The sequence below is a fragment of the Zootoca vivipara genome, chromosome 1 (assembly GCF_963506605.1).
Source record: "Zootoca vivipara chromosome 1, rZooViv1.1, whole genome shotgun sequence".
Classification (NCBI taxonomy): domain Eukaryota; kingdom Metazoa; phylum Chordata; class Lepidosauria; order Squamata; family Lacertidae; genus Zootoca; species Zootoca vivipara.
In genome coordinates this window covers 135,263,770-135,289,588 of record NC_083276.1, presented here as the reverse complement: position 1 = coordinate 135,289,588, position 25,819 = coordinate 135,263,770, and the positions used below count along the sequence as shown (strand labels likewise).

Below are 25,819 nucleotides of genomic sequence, written 5' to 3'. Positions count from 1 at the left end.
TTTGTGATGTTAATTTTTTAGGGAACATTCACTCACCTTACCTTTGATATCTATTTACAGGTAGGTAGTCGTGTTGGTCTGGCGTAGTCGAAACAAAATAAAAAAATCCTTCCAGTAGCACCTTAGAGACCAGCTAAGTTTGTCATTGGTATGAGCTTTCGTGTGCATGCACACTTCTTCAGATAACATGCACACGAATGCTCATACCAATGACAAACTTAGTTGGTCTCTAAGGTGCTACTGGAAGGAATTTTTTTTATTTTGCTTTGATGTCTGTTTTACTGATTATTTCTAACGCTTAAATTTTAGAGAAAATGTGATGATTTAAACTTTATTGGTAAAATAGCAGTTGTAAGAATAGCAGGTATAACAAAATGTTAAGAGTAAGTAAAAATTTATCAGTTTTAGAATTAGACCAATAGGTTTTAGCAGTAGCCAGGACATTCCCACATTCACTTCTATATAGCTTCAGCCTTATTTCAGATACAGTCATACCTCAGTTTAAGTACGCTTCGGTTTGAGTACTTTCAGTTTAAGTACTCTGTGGACCTGTCTGGAACGGATTAATCCACTTTCCATTACTTTCAATGGGAAAGTTCGCTTCAGGTTAAGTATAGACTTCCGGAACCAATTGTGTACTTAAACCGAGGTACCACTGTATTGTGATAGATCAAAATATTGTGATGTTTAGATGGTGATATATCACAATGTTGAAAATCAGATATCAAGCAGCCCTAGTGATTACTAAGACCCAGCATAGGTTTCTCAAAAATAAGTCATGACAAACCAATCTGATCTCTCTCTCTCTCTCTCTCTCTCTCTCTCTTGGATAGAGTAGCAAGCTTGGTGAATCACGGGAATGGTGTGGGCATAGTGTATCTTTATTTCAGTACGGCTTTTGACAAAGTCCCCCATAATAATATTGCGAGGAAGCTGGTAAAATGTGGGTTAAATGAGGTAACTAAGGTGGATTTGTAGCTGGCTGGCGGACCAAACCCAAAGAGTGGTGATTAGTGGTGCCTTGTACTCCTAGGAAAAAGTAACAAGTGGGGTGCCACAAGCTTCTGTCCTGGCCCTGTTGTTGTTCAATGTCTTTATAAACTACTTGGATGAAGGAATTGAGGGGATGCTCATCAAATTTGCAGATGACACCAAACTGGGAGGGATAGCTAACTCAGGCACCCCCAAACTTCGGCCCTCCAGATGTTTTGGACTACAATTCCCATCTTCCCCGACCACTGGTCTTGTTAGCTAGGGATCATGGGAGTTGTAGGCCAAAACATCTGGAGGGCCGCAGTTTAGGGGTGCCTGCTTTAACTCCTTCCTTGGAGCTTTTTAAGTAGAGGTTGGATGGCCACCTGTCATGGATGCCTTAGGTGAGATTCCTGTATTGCAGGGGGTTGGACTAAAATCAGGGGCTAGCAAACTTTTTCAGCAGGGGGCCAGTCCACTGTCCCTCAGACCTTGTGGGGGGGCGGACTTTTTTTTGGGGGGGGAATGAACGAATTCCTATGCCCCACAATTAACCCAGAGATGCATTTTAAATAAAAGCATTCTGCTCATGTAAAAACATGCTGATTCCCAGACTGTCAGTGGGCTGGATTGAGAAGGTGATTGGGCCGGATCCGGCCCCTGGGCCTTAGGTTGCCTACCCATGGACAAGATGACCCATGGGTCTCTTCAAACTCTGATTCTATGATTTCATTTCTGTATTTTAAAGAAATTATAAATTTAAAGAAATTGTGTAATTTAGAGAAATATTATTATTATTCAGTTCAGTTCAGTTCTGTATTTTAAAGAAAAGATCTCAAAGCAGTTTATAATACATTAAACATCAAATAAAACAACCCAGAATAAAATAGATACAAGCTTCAAGGAAAATGGGTGGGAGGTCGCCTGCTCTTGATAGGGTTACACTTCCTCTGAAGGAGCAGGTTTGGAGCCTGGGGGTCCTCCTGGATCCTCTGCTGTCGCTTGAGGCTCAGGTGGCCTCAGTGACCCTGAGTGCCTTCCATCAGCTTCGGCTGGTGGCCCAGCTACGTCCCTTTCTGGACATGAATATCCTACCTACGTCTATGCTCTGGTAGCCTTAAGGTTAGAATACTGAAATGCGTTATACCTAGGGCTGCCTCTGAAGGTGGTTCGGAAACTTCAGCTGGTGGAGAATTCAGCAGCCAGGTTGCTCACTGCAGGAAGACGGTTTGAGCATATTACACTTATGCTGGTCCGACTGCAGTGGCTACCAGTTAGTTTCCGGGCCCAATTCAAAGTGCTGGTTTTGACCTATAAAGCCTTAAATGGCTCAGGACTGCAATACCTCGAGGACCTTCTCTTTCCATATGAACCTACCTGGACCCTGAGATCATCTTCTGAGGCCCTCCTTCATGTCCCTCCTCCTCAAGAGGTCCGGAGGGTGGCAACGCAAGAACGGGGGTTCTTTGCAGTGGCTCCCCGTCTGTGGAATGCTCTCCCCAGGGAAGTTTGCCTGGCACCTTCATTATATACCTTTAAGCACCAGGCAAAAATGTTTCTTTTTAATCAGGTTGATCTTTGGTTGATTTGATTGACATCCTATACCCTTTTAAAATGTGGCTCTTTTGGAGGAGTATTATTGATTTATTGTTTTTATATTGATTTTATATATTGTGATCTGTTTTGTGAACCACCCTGAGACCTCCAGGTATAGGGCGGTATATAAATTCAATAAATAATAAAAATAAAATATTTCAGATCCTTATATGCAGACCTGTCCAGCTTCTCATTTCTTGTGCATCCTGCTTCTTGACTAGCACTGACTTGGGGGTTGAGATGTCAGGAATCAAAGCTTCTTTCTGTCCATTGTCTTGTTTCAAATCAGTTCTTATTTATTTATTTACATCCTGCTTTTCAGACAAATATTGTTTCCTAAAACGGCTAACATCAGTAAAAAATACATACAAGACTCCCAAGGGAAGGTTTGTAAATTGATTAATTATCTACCTTCTAAATGATTAATTCATTCACATTTAATCTGCATATGTTCAAAACATCTGTATAGTTGTTAGATATTGAAGTTATCATGAGAGTTTTTGTTAAATTGTAAGTTACTTGTCATTGTAGGAAGGAAAGACTAACATATTCTGCTTTTCTCATTCTTTATAACTGAAATATGGTAGCACCAAAATAGCTTCCGAAAGTGTTTTTGTTTTAGACTTACTAAGTTAAATGGTTCTTTGTGATTAACTGACTTGAGCAACGGTAGTTAACATTCAGTTGTTTTTGAACTGCAATGCCCATCATCTTTGCCATTATTCCTGTGGCTGATCAGAGTTAGATTTTAAGGACAGCTGTGGTTATTGGAATTACATTTTGATCTGAATATGATGTTATAAATCTAAGTGGCCTTGGTGATAAGGAATGCTGGCATCTGTCTTTGCCTGGCTTATCAGCAGCAGCAGCAGCAACAACAATCATCAGCTACTCTGGGGGGCTTTCAACAGAACATTAAAAACAGAATACAACATCAAACATTAAAAACTTTCCTAAACAGGGCTGCCTTCAGATGTCTTCTAAAAGTTGGATAGTTTTTCATTTCCTTGACATCTGACAGGAGGGTGTTCCACAGGGCGGGTGCCACCACCGAGAAGACCCTCTGCCTGGTTCCCTGTAACTCCGCTTCTCGCAGCGAGGGAACCGCCAGAAGGCCCTCAGCATTGAACCCCAGTGTCTGGGCTGAACGATGGGGATGGAGACGCTCCTTAGGCTGTTTAGGGCTTTAAAGGTCAGCACCAACAATTTGAATTGTGCTCGGAAATGTACTGGGAGCCAAAGTAGGTCTTTCAAGACCAGTGTTATATGGTCTCAGCAGCCGCTCCCAGTCACCAGTCTAGCTGCCTCATTCTGGATTAGTTGTAGTCGCTGGGTCACCTTCAAAGGTAGCCCCACATAGAGTGCATTGCTGTAGTCCAAGCGAGAGATAACTAGAGCATGCACCACTCTGGCGAGACAGTCCGCGGGCAGGTAGGGACTCAGCCTGCGTACCAGATGGAGCTGATAGACAGCTGCCCTGGACACAGAATTGACCTGTGCCTCCATGGACAGCTGTGAGTCCAGAATGACTCCCAGGCTGCGCACCTGGGCCTTCAGGGGCACAGTTGCCCCATTCAGGACCAGGGAGTCCTCCACCCCCACCCACCCCCCAAAACAGTACTTCTGTCTTGTCAGGATTCAACCTCAATCTGTTAGCTGCCATCCATCCTCCAACCGCCTCCAGGCACTCACACAAGAACTAGAGTTGTTCTGAGACTGAGAGAGCCTGGGATCAGCAGTGTTGGCAAACACCAGGTAGACGCCAGGGCCCTGTGCCCTACCGGCCGCTGTGCCGGGCATCTCCACCCTCCAGTGCAGCCAGGAGATAACGACTTAGACTCAAGAGCCTAGGCATGGTGTTTGCGGAATCCACGTAGCTTGAGCGGCCACAGAGAGAGAGAGAGAGAGAGAGAGACGTGTTGGCATATTTACAGGCGTTTATTAAGCATATCTCAGGAGAGAGAAAAACATGTCCTCTCCTTCTTCATCAGTACAGCAGAGAGCAAAGCAATAGCAATATACAACAGAAGTGCAGACAGACATGTGACATACAATAGCTACATGCCTGTCCTTAAGGTGGAACTGAATTCCCAACAAGAAGTCCATTCTTTGGTGATGCCCTGTTCGGACTGTTGCAATGCATTCTATGTGGACTACTCTTGAAGACTGTCCTGAAGTTGTAGCTAGTGCAGAATGTAGTTGTCAGGTTTGTAAACGGGGTAGCGCAGTGGGATTATGTGCCACTGGTTTTACAAGCACTGCGTTGACTGCTAGTGAGAAACTGGGCCAAAATCAAGATGTTGGTACTGGTGTAAAGGCCCTAAATCATTTGGGATCCAAGTACCGGTACTTTAAAAACTGCCTCCCCTAATACCAGCCGCTGCAGGCCTTGTGATTGGTAGGGGAGTCGCTACAGGTACCACTGCCAGTGAGTATTGCTGGAAGGGTGGTGACCTGTACCAGAATTTCAGATTTTCTGTTTCTAACATAGATTATGTAAGAATCTATGTCCATTTGGAAGGACAAGTGGGATAAAAAAACAACCTAATAAATACTGCATAAAAATCATAATAATAATTGGAGATGAGCTAACCTTGCCTTTGGGGTTTTGCAGTTGATGTGACCACAACACTACCTTTGCAAGTGGCACCATCTGTAGTCCCCATGGATCTCCGTTTGGACCATCAGTTCTCTATGCCAGTTGCAGAACCTACATTACGTGAGCAGCAGCTTCAACAGGAATTGTTGGCCCTCAAGCAAAAGCAACAGATCCAGAGACAGATCCTCATAGCAGAATTTCAGAGACAACATGAACAGCTCTCTCGTCAGCATGAAGCTCAACTACATGAACACATAAAGGTGAGTGGCAAAAATTCAGTTTGAGTTGGAACAAAGTCTCCCAAGTAGTGGCTGATGTGTGATAAACAGTTGTCTTTATATAATCACTTTAGATGCTCTAGAAGGAAAGAAACATAACATGTGTACCTAGGTATATATTGGATCTGTTCCCCTGTGCTTCCTGTCTGCTGCTCCTTCACTCCCACCACTCTCCTCCCTGTGTCACGCTGGAAGGGTACAAACCTGAGCGCTGGCTTCGCTTCATGTGTGAACTTGTGTTGTTTCTCTCCAAATTCAACACAAGCAGCAAACCAAGAACAAACTCTGGTTGGTTGGTTTTCGGCATGACACAGGGAGGAGGAGATGGGTGTGTGTGAATGCGCAGCATACACCAGCACCCTGCATGTTCACAGGAAGCCATGGCTTATAGTTTATGGTTATGTGTGAATTGGGTCATTGTATCTCTTATGTAGTGGCCATGCATGTGTGTATTTAAAACCAAACAAAAGACAAGCGTATCTTTTGTTGATTTTCTATACACTGCTAGTCAAAACACTAGCAGTCCTTGATTCTTGTTGGCAATTCACAAATTTATGTACAGTTGTAGTTTGTAGTTATTTCCGCTGTTAAAATCTGGTGAACTCCAGGAGTGATGCTTTGAGTTGGGAACAGACTGTCACCAGCACCTAACACCAGCACTTTAAATTTTTTACTTAAAAAAAAAATATAAGCAAGCATTTTAACTGAGTTCTGATTTTATATTTTTAACTGTTTTAATCTTTATTGTATTGAATTACCAGTAAACCCCTTGGAGCCGATGATAATTAAGTGGCATATAAATTGACCAAACAAACAAACAAATGTATCCCTCTTACAGTGCTAGTCATAGGCCTGCTTCACATGTAACAGTCAGCTGGAATGTGACTTACCATGACAGTTGGAATGTGCTGGTTCACATGAGAAGTTTATATTCAGTGTGGACAAACAGCTAAGCCAAGGTGTGATTTAGCATGTTCTCTGAACTTCTTCCTTACTATCTGTAGCCACGCTTTGTCCTATTGTTACAGATTGTGGTGAAAAAGGAGAAATCTTAACTGCTGTCCTGAACTCAAACAACACAATAAGCCAAGCTTTGGCTGAGCTGCTGCACTGTGCTGTGTGGGGCAGGCAATGGCAGGGCATGATCTAAAAGGGCAGTGCATGCAAAGCCCTCTTGCACAGCGCTTCCCAAGCACCTGGCAATTAGCTGCTTATTGAGCATGTGGGAAGCACTGTGCTTTGCGAGCCTCTGGGCTCAGTGTTTCCCCAGTTGGTTGTTAGGTGTTTGGGAAACTCTGCGCAAAGAGCTTTGACACATATTAATCACTTGATGTCATTCTGATAGTGGGTGATTGACAGGTGAGTTGTTCTGCCCAACTGTCAAAGTTGACCCGCAGGGTTTGTGTGACAATAAATATATGGCCTACCAGACCAGAAAGGTTTTATACCCCTGATCTAGTGCACAATTGCAAAACTCAAAATTATTGCTATGCTGCCTCCTCTGTTTCCTTGTGTGGGATTGGAACGTTCTTTTCTCACTTTTAACAGTTTTATTCTGACTGTTGCTTAGGAGATGGCAATTTTAAAGGGCAAAGATTGTGACCGAAAGGGCCAAGATAGTGTGCATTTACCTTACACACACCTCTTTTTTTTGCCCAACAGCAGCAACAGGAGATTCTGGCAATGAAACATCAGCAGGAGCTCTTGGAACACCAGAGAAAGTTGGAAAAGCATCGGCAGGAGCAAGAGTTAGAGAAACAGCATAGAGAACAGAAGCTCCAGCAACTTAAAAACAAGGAGAAAGGAAAAGAAAGTAAGTGACAGCAGAGACAGATGATGTCAGTGTTGCACATAGTGATACATGAATAATGAGGAAGGCAACTTTGATCAGGTTACTGTGAAGATTACTGTAGATTGCAATGTTTAAGTAATTCAGGTGCTTGTCTCTGAGTAAAGCTCATCCTATCTTTTATGTTGACCTTTACTGTGCTTTAAACCTAAAGAAAGAAAGGGATTTAAAGAAGTGAGTATAACATTGCAGATGTTAACGGAGATCACATTTGGAAGATTTCCTTTTTAGGGTTGATGTCCTAATTTATCCAAAGAATACTTGTCCATGTGAAGTTTGTGTTCTTACAGACCACCTGTTTTGTGAATATTTGTCTACTTCTTTACAAAATTAGATGGCGATTTTATACATTTGTATAAATGAATTGTTGTGTTATGAGCCACCCATCCCTTCTGCCAGCATACAAGTGTATCTGTGTGCATATGGCTGTTATGGGGATTGAGAGGTTTATGCATACCTGGAGTGGCTAGGGATGGGTGGCACTAGGGACCTGGCCTTCTGGTACCAGCATTGCTACCTCTTACTAGGATGGGGCAGGACAGCAGTAAGGCCCGGACATGGCTAGGGCACTGGTGGGAGTAGCTCTGTTGGAGCTTGCTGCCACCCTACCTCAGTATGCAGTAGAGCAGGGGTCGGCAAAGTTTTTGTGGCTTGGGCTGGTTCACGGTCCCGCAGACGTCATGGTGGGCCGGAATGTGTGTGCATGTGCAAATGCTATTTCCAGCGCGGAGGAGGTGTGTGCAGCTTCCCATTGGCTGCAGTAGCTTCCTGTAGCGAATGGGAAGCTGGCCAGCATCGTGGAAGGTGGCCCCAGCTCTGGTCCGTACCAACTTAGCGCAGCGCATGGGAGCCGGTTAAACGACCCCCATGGGCTGCTAGTGGCCCATGGGCCTTAGGCTGCCGACCCCTGCAGTAGAGACACTGTTGCTGGGAGGCCAAGTCTCTGCTGATGCCCCTCCCTGATGGCAGACTCTCTCTCCCCTCCTGCTTAACCCAAGTAACTCAGGCTGAAAGCTCAATTAACTTGCATTTTTGTAAAAAGCAGCACCAAGGGCTGGATAGGAATAATGCAGCTGTGCACAAATTTCTTGGTCACCATAATGTCCTTGCATAGTACTTGCTTTCCCATGAGTGTATGCAGAGGGATGTAGTGGAGAGAAAAAGAGCATTTTTGAATCCTTTAGCGATCCCTTGGTACACGTGGGCTGCATCTGTGAGAGACTTGATGAGGTACAGTCATGCCTTGACATCCGAATGACTCGACTTCCGAAGTTGACAATCCCGGAAGTCTTATCGCCGTGCTCGTAGAAGCAGCGCACAACGGGCACTTTGACAACTGAAGACTTCGACTTATGAAGACGGCCGTGGAACGGATCGTCTTCGTAAGTCGAGGTACCACTGTATGTCCATAGTATTTATCTCAGAAAAGATGTGCTCCAATATTCTTCCTTTAAGAGTCATTCTAATTTTATGTGGGTCTTTTAGCATAGGAAGTTTAGCCTGTATTTTCATCTTGCTATTCATACTTAGGGAATTTGATCTTCATGAATTCCAGTATGAACCAGTGCATACCTCCCCAAGTAATGTGCACTTTCTGAATGTTCCCCTTGGTGTTCTTGGGTCAAAGGACATATCAAATGTGCATACAATGTGCATTTTAGAGAAAACCCTTTTTTTAAAAAAAGGAATTAAATATATATTTGGAAACAATTTTTGTACAGATTAATACACCCAGCCACACAAAACATGGAAATGGCACAGAATGGACTTAAGGGCTAACCCATGTGAAACACCGTATTTTTTCCACCCCATAAGACACACCGGACCATAAGACGCACTTAATTTCAGAGGAGGAAAACAAAACAAAACAAAATATTCTGCTGGTCCCACCGCCGCCTTTCGCTGGGGCAGGCACAGGAGCCGCGATTGGGAGAGGCGCTGTGCCTCTCCCAACAGCGGCTCCTCTGCCTGCTCTTGCGAGCGGGAGGGACGAGTGGTGAGAAAGGGTTCCTTTCTTGCCGATCGACCCGTCGCTGCCTCTCGCACGGGCAGGCAGAGAAGCTGGCGGAGACCATGGAGGGGGGCGGGAACAGCCCAATTTCCCGGGGCGGGGGCGGGAACAGCCCGATTTTGGGCTGCTCCTCCCTCCCCCACCGCTGTGAGCCATGACTCTGGTGGCAGAGGCATCCCTCCTCTCGAGGGATCCCGCTGCCGCCCATGCCTTTGCTCCGTAAGACGCACAGACTTCCCCCCTTCATTTTTAGAAGGGAAAAGGTGCGTCCTATGGAGCGAAAAATACAGTAGGTGCAGACTGGAAGTAGACTGATCCATCCGTTCTTATTCACAGTTACTTCTACACCTGCCTTATTTGCTCTTTTAATGATTACGCTAGGATTGGTGGCTAAATCCTGTAGGGTATCCTTCTCAACATCCCTCATTGTTTGAAAACAAGGAGGCTTTTCTTCCAATTCCTCAAGTTTCAAGATTAATTATAGAAATAGTGGGTGAAGGAACAGGATCTGAAGGGGGAAAAGCTGAACTTGTTACATAAAGCATTGCTTTTAGGACCAAAAGCCTGCTTTTTAAGAAGCCTCAATTCGAGAGTTCAAATAAAGTGGGGGGGGGGGATCCATTGTTGTATCTGGAAGACAGCCCTCTATTTACACATTCTTCCTTATCTGTGAGTCATCTGTTAGCTAGATTATATACTAAACTCTTCTGCTTCGATTTACATCTGTGTCCTTTACATCATTCTTCTCCTTTTGAAGCAAGAGTCTCTTATGGGGAAAGAAAATGCTGGTGCCCATCTAAAAATTATCAGAATGGTACTATGTAAAGATAATTAGATCTAAGGCAGGCATAGGCAACCTTGGCTCTCCAGATGTTTTGGAACTACAACTCCCATGATCCCTAGCTAACAGGGCCAGTGGTCAGGCATCATGGGAGTTGTAGTGCCAAAACATCTGGAGAGCCAAGGTTGCCTATGCCTGATCTAAGGGATCGAGTGCCAAAGAAGGCAGTCAGTGCATAAATATATGAAATGTTTTCTGGAATTGGAGACCCAATATATCAGGGGTCCCCAAACTACGGCCCCCGGGCCGGATGCGGCCCAATCGGCCTCCCAATCCGGCCCGCGACGACCCCCGCCGCCCGCTGCCGCCTCCCGCTCTTACGGCGCGCGGCGCGGCGACGATCTTAAAAATCGGCAAAAAATCGCCGAAAATCCTTTGTGCGCATGCGTATGGGCCTCTCCCGACCCGGAAGAGGTCATTTCCGATGCACTTCCGGGTCGGGGGAGGCCCATACGCATGTGCACAAGCGATTTTCGGCGATTTCCCCCCCGCCCGTGTGCGTGTGCGCATGCGCACGGGCGAGCACTCCCCCGCCCCTCCGGCCCGCTGCGCGCGCACTCCCCTGCCCTATGGCCCGCCGCGCGGTCGGCGCGGCGGGCGCCGGTCCACTGCGCGGTAAGTCTGGGGACCCCTGCAATATATAGTATAGATTTTGTTAATGACCTTGCACTCTGCACACAGTCACCTGCCTCTGAGATGTCTTAACTTCCTAGGTTTATTGTAATCATTGCAATTTCACAAATGAATATTATTTCAGCGCAGTAGGCAGCAGCAGCAGCAGCCCTGGTGTTTCTCACATGCCTAGAAACAGGCACTTGCATTATTTTGTATGCTAAGAATACAGATTTTATGGACAGAAACAGTTATCTGTGGCTTCATGAATGAGATCTTTGTTTATACAAGCACGTAGGTCAGTGACTAGAGGTATAACAAGAGTTCATCTTAGGTTTCGTAGCTTAAGGGAGCTTCCATTTCTGCATCGTAACCAGCTATCCAATTAAAGGTATAGAGAGAGAGTACACACATAATTAATAAGCTACTGCTTTTTAAAATAAAGTGTGAAAGAGCAGGTGGGGTTGGAAGTGAACAAATTGAAACATATTTTATTGTAAGAAGAATAAGTAAATAGCTTGTTAGTCATGTGACAAGAAAAAAAAGAAAGGAGTAGTTCTGGCTGTCTTGAAAGAGGATGCCCACGAGGCTGTTCATGAAGAAACCATCTTTTGCTCCAGGTGATCTTGGTAGCTACCAGATGGTTTGAAATATTCCCAGTTGATCAAGGTGCTGAAACTGATGGCAACTATTCAACTTCAGTTGGATAAATGTAAGCCTATTTTAGTTGAGGTTCTGGTCTGGTTTGTAGGCTGCCTTCCGCACTGTGATGGGATGTCTGCTTCAGGAGACTGAAAATGTTTACTGCCCTATACCAGGGCAACTCTGAATCTCTTTGACTTCACAATGTCCTATCAGCCTATCAGGTCTATGAGCCATTGTGTCTTTCTGGAATGACTTTGTGAAATTGGAATTGGAGCACAACAATTTACACAACTGCAAATTTGGACAAAGCCTCTAGAAAACCTGTTTAACAACAACAACTAATAATAATAATAATAATAATAATAATAATAATAATAATAATAATGGTGGTTGAACTTCCATCAAAGCTACCTTAAAATACTAAGCTGTTTTACTTATTTCAGTAAGACTTTCCGTTCATGTCATATATAAGTCCCATTCTTGTTCCCTACAGTACCTTTGAACATTGGTTGTTTTTGTTTCTATTTTGACAATGTATTTTGTGTTTTTATTTTGTGATTTTTATCCTGTGAACCGCCCTGAGACCTGTGGGTATAGGGCAGTAAGCAAATTTAATAATAAATAATATGGAAAGTTGCTATTCCACATTAGAATTAAAGCTACATAAAGTAAGGACCCAGAGACTGAAAAGAGTCTTGCTGATGGCAAGACTGTAAAATTTCAATATGTTGCTCTTCTGAAGTCTCACTGCACAAGAATCTGTGCATTGATGGACTGGTATCTTGTGAAGTAAATAGTGATGAGAAATTATGCTGCTAGAAATATAATTCTAGACTTTAAAAACATGTAACTTTATTAGATGCCAGATTTTGTTTGACAAAACAGATGATTGACTGTGAATGGACATATTTATGCAGATATAGTGAACAAAGATCCTTATTCGGAAGGTTTTCCTAGACAGTTTCTGTACATGAGCCATTCATCTTCAACCTTTGCCTGCAGATGTAACTTAAAAAAAAATCCTGAGTATGTACAACACTTCTGTTCTTAAATGGTTTTAATTCAGAGAGGCTAGAAAAGCTTCTACAAGTGCTTTAGTTTAGGCATAATTTTGTGTGTAAAATCCTATTCAGCTGCACCTCCCTTCATAGGAAAAAGATAAATCTCTGATTAAATTTACATTTCCAAACATCAGTTGTAATTGTGCACCACTCCTCATTGCAAAGAATAATTCTTTATTGATAGCTTAAAATATTGAAAGAGTTTGATTGAAATCTTTAGATAACCTTTTGTAAGTTCATGAAGTAGGTCTCAAATTAATGTCGTGGGCGCTAGTTCAATCTATTTACTTGGGTTTGGTATTTCAGGTGCAGTGGCAAGCACAGAAGTAAAAATGAAGCTACAAGAGTTTGTCTTAAATAAAAAAAAAGCTTTGGCCCAGAGGAATCTCAACCATTGCATTTCTAATGACCCACGTTTCTGGTATGGGTAAGTGGTCTTAGCCCCATCTTATTTCTAACAACTTTTTGACAGCTTATTAGATAATATCCTCCCCTTTCTGATTGAAAGAATACTCTGTTCCAAATTTGAACTCAAAAGGGACAGCCTTTGGAGTAAACCATGGGCAAAGGTAAAGGTAAAGGGATCCCTGAACTCTGGGGAACTCTGGGGTTGCGGCGCTCATCTCGCTTTATTGGCCAAGGGAGCCGGCGTACAGCTTCCAGGTCATGTGGCCAGCATGACTAAGCTGCTTCTGGCGAACCAGAGCAGCGCACGGAAACGCCGTTTACCTTCCTGCCACTTGCACTTTGACGTGCTTTCGAACTGCTAGGTTGGTAGGAGCAGGGACCAAGCAACGGGAGCTCACCCCGTCACGGGGATTCGAACCGCTGACCTTCTGATCGGCAAGCCCTAGGCTCTGCGGTTTAACCCACAGCGCTACCCGTGTCCCAAACCAAGGGTAGCATGCTCTAAAACAGTTGTAACCTGCCTTTGAATGTGATGGAAAATGAGTCCCTTTGCCTGCCCCGTGCCTATGAAAGTAGGTACAGTGGTACCTCCAGTTATGAACTCAATTCCTTCTGGAGGTCCGTTCTTAACCTGAAACCGTTCTTAACCTGAGGCGTGCTTTTGCTAATGGGGCCTGCTGCGCTGCCAGACACGACTTGCGCTCGCATCCCGGGGCAAAGTTCACTACCAGGAGCACCTACATCCGGGTTAGATAGGAAAATAGATGGTACTTTAACTGAATTCAGATCTCTAGGACCTTAAAAGTGGTACCCAAGGTGTTTGAGAATGTAATTTCAGAGGCTATGTCTACAATTATGAGAATTCTTGGGAACTGGGGAAGTTGTAATTTAGGGGAGGAGGCAACAGTACAAAGTAAGGAATACAATATATCAAGCATATTGTGAAATATCAAGATAGCTATTTGGAAGCATAAAACTGAAAACACTCATGAGGATGAAGGTACACAAACACAAACACACAGAGAAATGGATCAATGTTCATATTAATCTCCTAGTAAGGACACAGTCTCATAGAGAAGGAAGAACAGCTCTCTAGGGAGAAGAGGAACAAACTGAGGAGCTGTTGAACAAGCTTTTTCAGACTGAATTCTCAGTCTGGCTGGGTTTCCCCAACCACTCTGGGCGGTTTCCAGCCAAAAAACCCCCACCATAATAAAATGTCAAACATTAAAAAAAACTTCCCAATACTCTTTATCAGGTGGAGGGGGCAGAGAGTGGAGATGGGCAAGCCCCAACACTGCCCAAAGGGGACAATGAAATTTCCCTCTGGAGCACAGCAAAACCTTCTATGTTTCCCTTCCCTGAGTCTTTTAATGGGGCCCTTTTGGCAGAGTGGCTCCCCCTAACCAGACCAATGTCTATACATTAGCTGATCAACAAACTATGTATGCTCTCTGAGCATCTCCATGAAGTGCCTCTGCCATCACCAGCAGTCCCACCCACAGTAGGAGGGTGGAGCTCTAATGATGCAGTCAAATAACGTTTTGAGTTGGTCCGTGAGAGTTTTGAGGCTTCCTCCTCATGCCTTCAGGCATCTCTTACCAAATTGATTTTTGCAAGAGCTGCTTACTTGTGGATGGATGAGGTGACAACCTCCAGCCTGGACTTGCCAAAGCCCTTAAAGGACATTCTTCATCAACTCTCTCATGGCAGCTCTAATTGCAGATTTGTTACTGGACGGCTGTCACCAGTAGGAACTAAATCTGGGATTGCAATCAGAGCTGGTTGGTACAGCCATTGGGGGAACTAAGCTTTTTGGTGAAGCCCACGTTAATGATCAATAATCTTGCTTATTGCTTAGAGGAAAATTAGTGTGCACTTAAATGGCAAGGCTAGTAATGCCTCATTTTTTCTGTAGGAAGACGCAGCATAGTTCTCTCGACCAGAGCTCTCCACCGCAAAGCGGGGTATCAGGCACTTACAATCATCCTGTGCTAGGGATGTATGATTCCAAAGATGATTTTCCACTCAGGAAAACAGGTAAGTCCTACCTTTCATTGTTCACATAACATTCTAAAACATTTCTTTTAAAAAGTTACATAAAGAATTTGATCTTCGTTCATTCATGTGCTTTTACATGCATATATATATATTATATGCGCGCATGCCTCCCCCCCCCTAATATTTATAGCCATTCTTTTCACACCAAAGGTGGCTAAGATTAAAAACACAATGGTAAGATATTAAATCTTAAAAGAAAACAGCAAATAGCACAGTCAGAAGTTAACAGGACGCAGCAGAAGAATATGGAAATCAGCAAAACATTGGTATATATAGTACTATAGAATAATCAGCCTCAGGTGTCACTACATGTGTAAAAGCAATGTTTTGGAGCACTTGGGTCTCCCTCAGGAAGGCACTCCTGTTGTGCCCTAAGCAAAAAGGCCATGTATTGTGTACCTGCTTACCACAGCTCAGACTGTATGGGTGGGAGTGGGAGGGTATGGAGGAATGCCTCTGCTTTGAAACAAATGCTCAGGTAAATAGTATTTCAAAACATTTTTGCCCCTTTTTGTACCACTTCTGGGTTTGCTGTGATGCATGCATGTTTGGTCGTGTGTGCCTTGAACTCGTTTAAACGGGGAGTTTCCTGTACATAGGCTTCTCAGTTGAAGCAGTTGGTTCACATAATCAGAGGAAACACAGAAGTGTTGTGGGTAGATGGGGAAATGGGACAGAGTCCCTCCAGTTTCTGGGCCTGGCCATTTCAAAACATTAAGAAGCAGGATATTGATGGGATAGAAAATCTGTTTGCGAAAATGGCAATAATGGATTGGAGCTCTGGCTCCAAGGGAGTCTCCACTATGTTCAGTTAGTAAAAACGGGTTTGACCAATTTGGGATCTGGGAATCAAAAGTCACATATAAGGGACATCTCTGAGAAAGTTGGGCACTATCTGAAGGAGAAATTAGACATAAACTTGGGTTTGTAAGACTGATGACAGACAGACAGACAGACACACACACACACACACACGGCCCAGTCATTTTCTTGCAAACTGTTGAGGGAAAGAGACCTGTTGAGATGTCTAATGTGGTACGAAAGTCTTTGTAATAAGGTGATGTGTACAAAACTGGTTGGGAAAATCACAGGGAGTACCCAAGGCTAAAAATGGTCTGTGAAATTGTCCTTGAATCTACCACCGATGGCAGTGATGCAGGAGAAGAGCCTTAAACAAGTTTAATTAAACAATTAAGTTTAAGCCTTAAACTTAAGAAGTTTAACAATTTCTCCGAAAGTCCACTGCTGATATATAATTTATTAATCATGGGGGATTTGGGGGTGGGGGTGGGGGTGGCGGCTCAGACTTGCACATTTTGTGGTTCAAAGTGCAGCTTATGACCCATAGAAGCAGAAAAAGATGGGCTGACTTTCCCTTTCTCTAGCTGATAATGCAGAGCATAATTAGCATGCTGGATTGTGATGAGGTTCCAGGTGCTGGGGATCCAAGTTTCTTTCCCTTTCTTAATAGCCCTGCTTGTTTTCTCTTAGTGGTGCTTTAGTCAGTTTCCTTACTGTCAACCCCTGGATTTGAAGATAAGGAATTCTATGGGGCTGTCAACTCCCGGATATGAAAGTAAGGGCGCTGAATAAGGGAATTCCCTGCAAAAAATGGGAAAGTTGACAGCACTGGTCAGTTTATAGATCTCATTGTGAAGATCCTGAGATCTTGTCGTGGAGCAGCATCTGCTGCTGGAGGTTTCTCTACTTATTTACTAACTGTATTATTTACAAAGAGAACGCTTTTATTGCAAAGAGCTATGGTTCCAGAAAACATGAAAATTGGGGCTATTATTTCTAATATGCAAAATGTACAGCATGCTGTTTTATTTTTTGCAAAAATGTGGGGAAAGTGTTGTTGCTATGCTGATCAAATTACTGTGACTTTAACACTTCTGTTAAAAACAATCTTGTTTGGGTTGTAAACTAGCAGTATGTTTTACCAATAAATATTCCTCTCCAAGCTGATGCTGAGCTTATGAATGCACTAAGTGACATATTATAAAAATTGCATGGCAACCATAAGTGCATAATGCAGTGTGGATGTGCAATTCAGGGAGAGCCTCCACTCCTTGTGGTGCACAAAACACCATGGCAATATCTCTACCTTCCCTGTACTTCCTGTTGTGGTCATGGTCCAAAGTCTGGTTCTACTGAGCATTATTCTTTATTCCAAAATGCCACATCTTGTCAAATTCCTAAATATAGGAGGAAACTTCTTCAGATACTGTTCCCTGTAGCAGGTACTAACAAGGTTCTAGTTCAATAGCCTAGCTTTCTAGTGAAGGTTTAAGAACATACCTTTTTGTCCAGGCCTTTCCTGACTCTCAAGGTTCAATTTTTGTAATTCTGCTGTTTTTATACCTTTACTGTTTTTATGACATGTTTCTATTACACTATGTATGTGGCATTGTACTTAAGCTACTCCATAAGATGGTTATAATTTGTGTGATTTAAAAGCTTGATTCTAATCTAAACCAATATATATATATATATATATATATATATATATATATATATATATATATACCGTAAGTTCTTTGTATTTCAGCGGAGATTAACTATTCTAATGCACTTAGAATTGCAGCTCTATCATTTTAAAGTTTTAAAATGGTAAATGCCCTTGTGAGTTATTTTTGAGCAAAAAGGTGACCCCCAAATAATTTTATCAATAAAATGAATAATAATGGTAGGGCATTATCTTTTTCTTTAAATAATTAAATTGATGGCATTTTCTAGTGAATTGTCTATTTGGACTTGTTTCTCTGTCACCAAATTTTAAGTGCCCCCCCCCCCGTTCTTCTACTTTATTACTGAGTCATCATTGGCTATGGTCAAGTATAATATATTCGTATGATTCATGAAGTGGGGCTGGAGTTATTAGCTCCTTTTTATAAATGTATTTAAATTTAGTTAGATCTTTTAGCATGCCTAATCCTGGATTTTGGACATGTAAAAATGTTTTTAAGCATACTTTAAAACAGAACCTAAATTAAGAGCTGGTGTAGCATGGGAACTAAGAGACTGAGCTAGGAATCTGGAAATCTTTGCTTCAGATCTTGGAACTAAGTTGCCTTAGACAAGTCTCACTCGGTCCTAATTCCTTCCACCTGCAATATGGAGGATACAAATACTGGGTGATATCCAATGGTGTAGTTTTGTTAGCATAATTTCCCCTCGCTCTCCTCTCCCTGCTCACCCACTGTGACCTCCTCGGATCTGCTCTGGAGGATTGGGGGGGGGGGAATCTGTAACAGATTTTGGGAGGTTGCAGGGAGAGGAGGGGAATGAGAAATTCCATTGTGCAGCTAGAAGTTTCCATTCCTTGCATTAATGGAACTACATTGGATACTACTGTTCTCCCTGACTTAACTTTATGTGTTGTTTAAGGATTACAGTTAGATAACATGTAAAGTGCTTTGAACACTACAATACCAAATTTGTTAATAATAATAATAATAATAATAATAATAATAATAATAAGCATTTTAAATTAATAGTCCAGCAAGCAACAGCAGTGATAGTGCCAGGAGAATGACTATGCCATGCCACCCCATTGCACTGGCAATATTTAATATCAATTTCATTCTTGAGCATAACAAACAAAAGTATGCTACCAAGAAAATACGTTCATTCCAGTACACATAGACAATCGCCTAACCATGGTTTAAGGAACGATACTTGGGAACTAGCGCGGAGGAGGAGGCGGCGGCAAGAGAAGAGTGCAAACTTTCCCTTTAGAACAGACAGCAATTCCATTACATACTTGGGAAACTATAATTTATTTTAACTAACTTTGGTTAGAATATTGTGCCTTCAGACATTGATTTGTGAACTGACCTCAAGTGAATGAAGAAACTTCCAAGTTTCTTGCACTGATGGGCAGAGGAAGCGACGGCATAGGGTTGCAATATAATGCTTGAGGGTGTCGTGTTTTGCTTTCGGATTGCTTATCTGAGAGGGCTTACATTGCTTACATGAGAGGCTTCAGCAATATTTGAAATACATTTAATAGATTACTAGCTGCTCAGATTTAAACCCTTTGGTCCATAATGTCTTCCTGAAATGTTGTCTAAATCCATGCTTTCAGATGCTGTTCTAATTCAGTGGTAAGTATGCCCTGTGTTAGATGTTATGTTTTTGGTATAGCAAGTGTTAGGGTTGTTTGAATAAGATATTTTTACTGGAAAACTGTTGTGCATATGATAAGCTTATATTCTCCCTTGTCGCTCTCTTTATTCCAGCATCTGAACCCAATCTTAAATTGCGGTCCAGGTTAAAGCAGAAGGTTGCAGAAAGGCGGAGTAGCCCCTTATTACGAAGAAAAGATGGACCTGTAGTTACAGCTCTTAAAAAGCGCCCATTAGATGTCACAGGTAGGTTGCTGACCATGAGTTAATTTAATTTAACTTACAAAATATGTAAATAAATTGTATAAATATTATGTCATTTTTTATATATAATTGCAATAATCACTATGTGTTTTGTATTCCTATTCCATTATTCAGTGAGCAACGACACTCTTTCAGTAAATTTGTTGTATTTTTCTGCCCTTACCCTCCCAGAGTTAGTTCATTTGAGGATTGTGGCTAGTCAGATTCTGAGATGTCAGTATATATATGATATGGGAATGGTGTCTTTTCTTCCAGTAGGTTACAATAATTTTGGCAGCGGTTAAAAAACTGAACTCCAAAGCTGTAATTTCTACTGATGCTTCTAAATTGCCAAGATAAAACAGTAACTGAATTATACACCATAAGAGAGCAAGTTTTTCTTGGTTTTTTGTTAATATATTCTCCTTTAATTTTAGAATAAGTGAACACTTCCACTGGGAGTGAAAATATTTATTTTTAATGCCTTGCAGCTCTATCAATTATTATAATTAGAGATGTAGAACTGGATCCAGAGTGTCCATCACACAAGTTTGTGGAAGGGACAGAGATTTATTTAGGAAGAGGTGGTTTTCATCCATTGTCCTCTTCCCATGCAGCCCCTGTACTGCTTCCCACATTATTTACTAGAAAATAATAAATGCTAGGCAAATTATGTAACTGTATGTAAAACATTTTTTAGTTGTCATCTCTTGGGTGGTATATCTTGACATGCCATTGTTTAATATGAACTCTTTTCATCTTTCTGATATAATGATAATTCTTACCATAAATTGTCAATTACTTTATAGACTTGTAATTGTATGATTAATTTTGTACAATCTTGTGTTTATTTGGAATACTTGCAGAGTTATGTTTAAAAAATATCCAGTTAATTTCATAAGTTTGTTGAGTCTTGGTGGAAATGCTGAGAAAATCCTGTTATTTTGTAATATGATTGCATGACAGTGGCATTAATACCGATAAATGGTTTTCAATGTGTTTTAGACTCTGCATGCAACAGTGCTCCTGGATCTGGCCCTAGTTCTCCAAATAATAGTTCCAGTAACATAAGCACTGAGAATGGAATTACTGGATCAGTTGCAAATCTTCAAGCAGAGGTAAAATAAATTGCTTGGTGCATTTGTGTTTCTCTCTACAGTACATCAACTTGCATTATAGATTATGGAGAGCAAAGTACTTTACTTCAGATGGTATAATTTTTAAAGAATATACTGTAAATAGAAAAATGTGAAAAACATAAGTATGCTTCCGTTTTTGTCACAGTGAGTCAATATTTACAGATTTTGCCTGTGAAGGGAAAGTTGTATAATCACCAAAGTTCTGAAAAGGTGGTTAAAAAAGATTGAATACAAAAGCTGGTAAAAAAATTAAGCCCTGTTTGCAGTGTTATTTAAACTGTGCATACCCATTTTTATTATTGGGTATTTCCATTTTTCAAATGTTTGTCACCTTTCCAGATAAATATTTGCAGTATGACTTGTTCAGTCACCTTATTTCATGTCATGCTCAACCAGTTATGGGGAACCTTTGGCCCTACAGATATTGCTGAAGTGCAACTGCCACCATTGCTAGGCCACTGGCCATGCTTGCTAGGGCTGATGGCAGTTGTAGTTGAGCAACATCTGGAAGACCAGATGTTCCCCACGCTCCCCAAGCTGAAATGAGTCCAAGTTAGATATGGGTTGCATGTCCCTCCCCATTCTCCTATGCAGCTAAAAGAATCTCTTCAACAGCCTTTGCTTTGCTTTCTAGTCTTGGCTATTTGCAAACTTGGGCTCATAGTTTATCACTAACTGCTCAGTTTCAAAACAAGCTATCTTTAAGCCCTTGGTTATGAAGCTGACTTGCTTTGAACTAAGTAGTCTGAACCATGAACCAAGGTTCACATGCAACAGAAGAGCCAAAATTGGTGGAAACAAAGTAAAGGCACCCAGAGAACGATCTCAGGATGATCATGGTAAATGGCAAACTGATCTGGAGACGGACTCATTCCACAGGTGGTATTTTTAAAAGAATATTTGTTGTGTTTATGTACTGCCTTTCTGCCAAGGCCACCAAAGGGGCTTTACAGTTTTAAAATACTAAAACAAATGTTATAAAATGTGGAATTTGTATGCATTTCCTGGCCTTGGATGCTAGGTGGAGATAATAGCCCTCTTTATGGACCATCATCCAGGAGAAATACTCTTCAGGTGAGACCCAGTGGTCCCACAGCCACCAGCCTAAACCAGTCTTGTCAGTGGTTCCACAAAGAAGTCTTTTAGAGATAAAATTCACTATAAGAAACAGAATGATAGGATGGTGAATATCATAGTTCATCAGTATCTGAAGAACCACAAGTTAGCTGCCCCTTCCGTAATCCATAGTATCAAGACCACTGAGATGTTCAGGATGGTGAGCCAGGTTGCACTTGCCCTGTCTCTCTTCCAACATAGATGATCAAGCAGGAGAACCAAAACAGATTGTGTGTCAAAACCAGACCTGAACCCAGATTGAAATGTATCCAGATAAGCATTCTCATTCAAAAGTGGGCACAACACACTTGCCCAAGAAGGGGATATTAGAGACCAGACAAGATAATCCTTATGACCCAGGGATAACACTTCCAGGAGTAGCCTCGTCACCTCTTGAAAGGCAGCTGGTCCTGTTTCCTCTTGTAAAGATGCATTCACCACTTCCTGCACTCAACCAGTCAACCTCTTCCTGTCAGCTGTAAGATGTAAATAGCGAGCAATATGAATAGTGGGCTGTACACTTCACAACACCTTTCTTGCACTGCTGTTATATCCGACTCCTCGAAAGATTCCATCAACGGTGTCTCCGGAAATTTTTACACATCACTTGGGAAGACAGGCAAACTAATACCAGTGTAGTGGAAGAAGCAAAGATCCCCAGTGTTGAAGCAATGATTCTTCAACATCAACTTCATTGGTCATGTTGTATGGATGCCTGGTGATCTTCTTCCAGAGCAACTACTCTATTCCGAACTTAAAAATGGAAAGTGTAATGCTGGTGGTCAACAAAAGAGGTTTAAAGACTGTCTCAAGGCAAATCTCAAAAAATGTAGTATAAACACTGACAACTGGGAAACACTGGCCTGCAAGCGCTCCAGTTGGAGAGTAGCCTTTACCAAAGGTGTCATGGGCTTTGAAGACGCTCAATCTCAGGACGCAAGGGAGAAACATGCTAAGAGGAAGGCACGCTTGGCAAATCCACACCGTGATCAACTCCCGCCTAGAAACCAATGTCCCCACTATGGAAGGACGTGTGGATCCAGAACTGACCATATTCATGGAAGACAATTTTACTTGGCTACGAGTGATCGCCAAAGGTTGTTGTTGTTGTTGTTGTTGTTGTTGTTGTTGTTGTTGTTGACATTTATATACTGCCCTTCATCTGAGAATCACGGGGCGGTCAAAATGGATATTTCTGCCATTACTGCCACTGAGTACTCTCGATAATGGACTTTTACATATGTTTGGTCTAAGTTGTATATAACAAATAGGTATTGTCTGTGAACTACAATATATTAAAAATCATAGCTATGTATTTACAGAAACTGAAGCTCTTATCTTTAAAACAACATTCCATCAATGTTTTTACTAGTATTCTGACATAGAAATTAATGAACATGAAGCAGATCATTCACCTGAAGTTGCTTTTGGCATCAATTACAGATTGTATTTCAGCTTGCCCGACACATTAAAATTGGTGCTATTAGACTTACATTTCACACAGTACTTCATAAAATTGCAATTACTGTGAAAAGTGTTAAGGTTGTAACACCTGCTGGTTATGCTGGGAGCCAATCATTAAAGCATTTTTCATGAGAAATAGTAGTAAGCTTCTGGTCAGAAGAGCACTGAGATGAAAATGGTCTGAAATATACACAATTACAAAAGTGTTCAAGTGATGTATTGTTGAATAGATGATAGTAAAGTAAAGATGGTGACCTGCTACACAGGTGAAATCAATAAATTTGTTTAGAAACTTGTAGCCATACTCAGTGCTGCAAAGGTTGGCATTCCTCCCCCCTACAATGATCTTTTTACAGTGCACTGAGAGCTTATACATATCTGCTTGTTTGAAATGTACAATTAGTAATAAATGTCACAAATTTATTTCATATTCTCCATTAATCAAGCCCACATCTCTTAAGTAATGGTTCAAAGCCAGTGGAATTATATGATTGACATGAATAAAAATCAAGGCTGGTTTCAGTGAATGATATGGATCTTCACCCCTTTCACTACCCCAGCACCAGGCTTTTCTTCCTCAGCTTCCTTGATACGTGACAAGCGGCTCTGGATGGCTTACCTTTAGGTAAACTTCTTGCAGTGTTAGTCACAGGTAGGTAGCCTGTTGGTCTGACGTAGTCGAAACAAAATAAAAAAATTCCTTCCAGTAGCACCTTAGAGACCAACTAAGTTTGTCATTGGTATGAGCTTTCGTGTGCATGTTATCTGAAGAAGTGTGCATGCACACGAAAGCTCATACCAATGACAAACTTAGCTGGTCTCTAAGGTGCTACTGGAAGGAATTTTTTTATTTTTGTTTCTTGCAGTGTGGTAACAAAGATTGCCTCCACAAAGGGAGAGCAGAAAAGCCTCTTTGTGCACACAGAGGCAAGCTTTTGCTAACTTCAGATACAGATTAGTAGGTGATTAATATTAAAATTCTTTCTAATAATTTTTTTACGACATATTTGTGGAAAACTATTAATTTGTAATCAACAACTGTCCTCCCCCCTAAAGTTTAGTAGCTGCTATTGCAAACAGTGGATAGTTATATGGAAACAAGTTAATGTCACATGTGTATGTGTTGTTGTGTTCCTAAGTATTTGGGATAAAAATCATTGACTCGAGTGATGTATATTGGTGCAACCTGCAAGGTATTCCAGATGCAGTACAGTTGTACCTTGGAAGTCGAACAGCTTAGTTCTCAAACGTTTTGGCTCCTGAACGCCATAAACCCGGAAGTGACTGTTCTGGTTTGTGAACTATTTTTGGAAGCCAAACGTCCGATGGGGCTTCCACGGCTTCCGATTGGCTGCAAGAGCTTCCTGCAGCCAATCAGAAGCCGCGCTTTGGTTTCCAGATTTCGTTTGACTTCCACGGTACAACTGTAGTTGATTTTGCATACAATTAGATAAACTGGACATCCATTCAGTGTCATGCAGCAATTTTGTCTTAAAATGTATATTTAGCCTTATGTCTATAATCCTATTCCCTCTAGGTGCATTGGACTTTGAGGAAGATTCAGTAGAGTTTGATCACCAATCATTTCAATTACAATTCTGTTGTCTTTGTATTCAATGTTACGTTCTTTTACAGACTGATTATGACTATAGATGAAGTGTGTGTTCTTGTATTGTCTTTTCTTCTGAGGCAACCATTTCCCCCCCTTTTCAGACCAACCTGGCTCATAGACTTGCGAATCGTGACGGCTCAGTAACACAGCTTCCTTTGTACACATCTCCCTCCTTGCCAAATATAACGTTAGGACTACCTGCAACTGCCCCATCCAGTGTAAGTGATGTTTAATGCAGAGCTTTTGGGGGGTGTTTGTTTGTTACATTAACTGTCCATAAGCTCAATGTATTACCAGTTATATGCTTGCAGGGGGGATCAGGACAGCAGGATGGTGAAAGACTTGCTATTCCACCCTTACAACAACGCATCTCCTTGTTTCCTGGCACCCACCTCACTCCTTATTTGAGCAGTTCTGCAGTGGAAAGGGATGGGGGAACTGCACACAACCCTCTTCTTCAACACATGGTCTTACTGGAACAGCCAACTGCACAAAACCCCTTAGTCCCAGGTGAGCATAATCAGAGTTTTACTGAAAAAGCATGTGTGCGTTCCTCAGAGTCAGTGGCAAAGCCAGAGGCTAGCTTCAGATATACATATCTCAACTCAATAAGCTGAGATACGTACAAACCTTGTACCAGTGTGTGCTGACTTCTCACTGCTCCTTTCTTTTCTTGAAGTTTTCCTGGGTTAATCATAGTTTCCCATTGCATCTAAATTTGAGGCCTATGATTACAGAATCTGAAAACACAGTTTGGAGTTGGTTTCTGATCCTGATTTATCCAGTCCTGACTTCAGTTCCTTGATTTGGATGCAGTGAGAAAATCTATAGTTAGCACATTTGTGAAGATTTCAGTGACAGCATGTCAGGAAAGAAGGAGACAAGGGCTTGTACAAGGATGGAGTGCCCATTGTTTGTCTGTCTCTCAGCATATTATCTCAGGCCAAAGTGTGATATGTTAAGGGAATACAGATAATGAGTACCCCAAGGAAATAATTTGTGTCCACGGTGGATGTGGAAAGGAGAGATTAGGGTGAACACAAACTGGCTTGAAAGAGAAGCATATTAAAAGGGCCCGGAGTCCCCCCTGCCAAGGGCTGATGGGGTCCTGCCGCTGATGGACTGTGCAAGTGATGAAGTGAGCACTGATTGCAGTGATAGCTGCGTTAAGGCGCACCAGAC

At 42.0% G+C, this 25,819-nt stretch overlaps 1 protein-coding gene across 6 annotated transcripts in view; it reads left to right on the top strand.

The window, feature by feature from the left end:
• Positions 1–25,819, top strand: part of HDAC4 (histone deacetylase 4) — a 120,366-nt gene that overhangs the window by 42,507 nt on the left and 52,040 nt on the right. For 5 of the 6 annotated variants that reach the window (XM_035140321.2, XM_060282705.1, XM_060282703.1 and 2 more), the window contains 8 exons: positions 5,183–5,427; positions 7,108–7,258; positions 12,771–12,891; positions 14,791–14,912; positions 19,178–19,309; positions 20,312–20,424; positions 24,739–24,855; positions 24,949–25,147. In XM_035140321.2, coding sequence (XP_034996212.1) covers positions 5,183–5,427; positions 7,108–7,258; positions 12,771–12,891; positions 14,791–14,912; positions 19,178–19,309; positions 20,312–20,424; positions 24,739–24,855; positions 24,949–25,147 — 1,200 coding nt within the window. Of the gene's footprint in view, positions 1–1,495; positions 2,955–5,182; positions 5,428–7,107; positions 7,259–12,770; positions 12,892–14,790; positions 14,913–19,177; positions 19,310–20,311; positions 20,425–24,738; positions 24,856–24,948; positions 25,148–25,819 lie in introns of those variants that run through there. The other variant, XM_060282707.1, reaches the window with a different exon arrangement.